This window comes from Boleophthalmus pectinirostris, unplaced genomic scaffold (assembly GCF_026225935.1).
Source record: "Boleophthalmus pectinirostris isolate CB_2022bp ecotype Guang Dong unplaced genomic scaffold, ASM2622593v1 HiC_scaffold_2826, whole genome shotgun sequence".
NCBI classification, from domain to species: domain Eukaryota; kingdom Metazoa; phylum Chordata; class Actinopteri; order Gobiiformes; family Gobiidae; genus Boleophthalmus; species Boleophthalmus pectinirostris.
The window spans coordinates 2,187,389-2,191,415 of record NW_026571291.1 but is presented as its reverse complement, the minus strand read 5'-3'; the positions used below and the strand labels follow the sequence as shown (position 1 = coordinate 2,191,415).

The window sequence follows — 4,027 nt, the reverse complement described above, 5'->3', positions numbered from 1 at the left end:
TAGACAGTTTAGTCCGGGTTTAGTCCGGTTTAGTCCGGGTTTAGTAGACTGTTTAGTCCAGGTTTAGTCCAGGTTTAGTAAGTGGTTTAGTCTGGGTTTATTTTGGGTTCAGTCTCTAGGGCCTTGGTGTCTGTGATTATGTGTAAATGATCGACGCTCTTCTCTCCTTGGTCCTCAGATCGTGACAGACTTCATCTTCCTGTGCCCGGCTCGCCGCTCCGCCCGCTCCGCCGTGGCGTCCGGCGGCCGCGTGTGGACGTACGTGTTTGATCACGTGAGCTCGGATCACCGCGTGTGGTCCGGACTGTCCTTCTGCTACCAGCACGTGTGTCACGGCGCGGAACTGCCTTTCGTCTTTAACTCCGCCCCGGTGGCCAACCTGAGCATGACGCCCGCCGAGAGGCTGCTGTCCAATCGGATGCTGTGTTACTGGGGGGCGTGGGCGCACAGCGGGGACCCCTCGGCGCGCGCGGGGCAGACGGGCTTCTGTCGAGAGCAGAGGCTTCCCCTGTGGCCCAGATACTCAGACACGTCGGGCTGGCTCCTCATGAACCTGACGGTGAGGTCCCACGCCCAGGCCGGATCCAGGGAGCACATCTGTGACTTCTGGGACAAACTCGGGGTTTATTAAACACACAGGTTTTAGGATGCTGCAAAATGTTAAAATACCAAACGTCAAATCATCAGGGACTCTGTGATTCAGCCCTGACGCACACAAAGAGCACAGATACACTTAAAGCTGCACTGTGTAACTTTTCTGGTGAAGGGTCTGTCAAATACCTTTCTCCACTGTTATTGCTTTGTCTGGAATGTTTCACAGTGTGGCATTAAACCATTTTATCTTCATGGACACCAAACCAGACCAAGTTACGGGTCAGATCTGTGGAGAGGCGCCCCGCTCACAGTCAGAATGTTTATTTATCTGTGTATTTTTTAACGTTAACTCTTTCCCCATGAAGACGACATCTTGACGTCCCCCTTGTTTCCTTAATGACGTCGTTTGACTCCTCCGCTGTTTCACTAAAGACGTGATTTGACGACCGTTACAAGTGGCTCGGTTTTTCACATGTAAACAGAGGCTGTGATTGGTGGGGGCCACTACAACCACACATACTAATATATGTATGGGTTGTTCCAAGTAGACGTCCAAGAGGGAAAGAGTTAAAACCACCTGCAATGGAATAAATATAAAGAAGAGCTGTTTAATGTCACACTGTGGAACATTCAAGGCTCATTCCACGCCAAATCTCCAAATGCCCCGTTCGACCATCTCAGATTTGACTGAAAAATATCTAAATGGTCCACACACTTACACACCAATAGGAAAAGTCCCAAATTTTAGCTCCCAACTCCTTATAGTTTTGAAATAAATAAATATTTTGTCGATTTTTCTGAGCAGAGTTTTCTCCGAGGAGCCACTTTCAGATTGTTTTATCTAAAAAAACTATTTATGGTCAGTCCTTCAAATTTTCAATTGTTAAAATTTGGCAAATGTACTTCCCATCAATCCAATCCAACTTTATTTGTAGAGCACATTTTATAAACATGACCGTTTCCAAAGTTCTTTACATAGCAATGTAAAAAAAAAAAAATAAAAATCAGCTGAATTATGTTCCAACGATGAGGAAACAAATAGAATTAATAAATAAAATAATAATAAAATAAAAAATAAAAAAAACATAAAAGTAGTACTAACAAAATATAATTGATAAAAACAATAAATACATAAATATTTTTTTTAATAATTAAATAAATAAATAAAAGACACAGAGGACCATACAACTCACACAGTGTTAAAAACCAGAGAATAAAAGTGGGTCTTTGTAAAATCTGGACTTTTACACATGTGCTTTTGATTTATCACAGATTTCTGGGGCTTGAATTTGCTTGAAAATTCTCCTCTTCAAATATGAGGGCGTCTTTGAAGGACTGTGGGAAGTCCAGTTTCAAAGACAGAGGTTTAATATTGAACATTCACTGTATTTTAAAACTGACCCTCCCTGATGAACGCTCTAGAAGAGATTACCCGGTCAAGCAGAAGTAAACAACAAGGCCAAAAATTCAAGTTAATGCATCTGATATAAAAATGTATTGAACAGATACATATGTACTCTAGTTTATGAAACTGTTGACCTTTTTTCTGTACCATTTTTGGTTCTAAAGTTCCATATGTTTTAAACAGACCATGTATGAAACATGGAACAAAAATTATTTCCCAAATTTCAAAGACCCAAAAATCATGTAAATAAATGGATGTATTTCATCATATCTTGTGTTATTCCATCTTTGAACTGTTGATGAAGGTACAGGATTTTTCAAAAAAAAAAAAAAAGTATTTAAAATGATAAAAATTTGCTTGGAAGGACTGACATATTTTATAGAAATAGTTTCCTTTCATTTTGAAGTAATATTAAAGTATTTCAGAAGAAAAAAAGTGACAAATGATGTAAAATCCTGCACCTTCTACTTGTTTGCACAATTTTCCCTCCGTTACTTTTCCATGACCTTTCTTAATAAAAAAATCTCATTCAAAAAGTAAGAGGTTTTTCAACCTAATCTTGTACCATATGGTAGAAAACTATATGAAGCAAATATTCAAACCAGTTTGTTAAGGATATGTAAGTGAGAACCAAGAGTTTTCACTGTTTGGATTTATTGCCCAAAAAGTGCTGCATATTTCATTCCCTCCGTTACCGACATGAATTTTTTAAATTTTTTGTCAACAACTTGAAAGAATATCACAGGTTTAACTTGACCCTGTTGGAGTGTAACTCTTTCCTACATTCTGATACTTTACTTATTTCAATAGTTCCTCTAGTTTCTGAATAAGAGACATTTGAATGTCAAAAATCTGCCCGTTTCCCTCCGTTACCACTTGACTGGACCCTTAAGTGTTAAAAATGGAAAAAAAATAATAATTTGGTGCCATCTTTACCATGTTATACCAAAAAAATAACAGCACCCACCAACATAAAATGGACTGTTTTAGAAAGACTAGATGTCGGTTTTTAAAATTTCCAAACTTTGTGATGATGTTCTGCCTTATTTTTGAAAATGTGATAAACCAAAAGCACAAGTGTAAAAGTCCAGATTCTCCTTGAAAATTTGAAGGACCAACCCGTAAATAGTTTTTTAGATACAGAAATCTGGAAGTGGATCCTCGGAAAACTCTGCTCAAAAGAGTCGACAAAATATATTTTAATGACAAAACTATAAGGAGTTGGGAGCTAAAATTTGGGACGTTTCCTCTTGGAAAGTGTGTGAACCTGTACAGTGTGACCTTAAACAGCTCTTCTTTATATTTATTCCATTACAGGTGGTTTTACAGCTCAAAAATACCAAGAAAAACAGGAATTTTGACTGTGGCTCCTGGGAAAACTCTGCTCAAAACATGTCAGGGTTGAGTTGACAAAATATTTTTTAATGACAAAACTATAAGGAGTTGGGAGCTAAAATTTTGGACTTTTCCTTTTTATCGAAAGTGTGTGAACCTCCTAGAATTTTTTCAGTCAGATCTGAGATGGTCGAGCGAGACATTTGGAGATTTGCCGTGGAATGAACCTCAAGGCAGAACAATGATAAAACCTTTGAGACACTTAGGTGACAGACCCTCAACCAAAAAGTTACACAGTGCATTTTTAAATCAACTATTTAATTTTTTATTTGGCATTTTACCTGTGAATTTATTTTATCTAAACCTTTATAATAAAAAACTAGAAAAGCACTCAGAGCGCAGACCTCCGCCAAGGACTACAGTCCCCCTCATATTAATTGTGTTTTCCATAAATATTTGTCTCGTATCTTTCAATTTGGAATATGAAAGAGGATCCCATTGTCCATCCCTGAGTCAAATTTCATGGGGTTTGGTCAATAATTAACCGAGATATTGAGAAACAAATTTTTTGGCCCCATTTACCACAATGTTAACAAAAATTTCAAAGTGATCCAGAATCCAGGATTTCTTCCGGATCACCCCCAAAATGAAATCAGTTCTTCCTTTTCACATTTCCAACAAATTCTGAAAATT

The 4,027-nt window shown here is 38.2% G+C and overlaps 1 protein-coding gene across 1 annotated transcript in view; it reads left to right on the top strand.

Annotated features, from left to right (window-relative positions):
* The window catches only part of LOC110164437 (crystal protein), a 17,054-nt gene extending 15,500 nt beyond the window's left edge, over positions 1 to 1,554 (top strand). Inside the window, exon 8 of the mRNA XM_020929470.2 lies at positions 179 to 1,554. Within this exon, the coding sequence (XP_020785129.2) occupies positions 179 to 631 (453 nt within the window). The 3' untranslated portion in view covers positions 632 to 1,554. The remainder of the gene's footprint in view (positions 1 to 178) is intronic.
* The last annotated feature ends 2,473 nt before the right edge of the window (positions 1,555 to 4,027 follow it).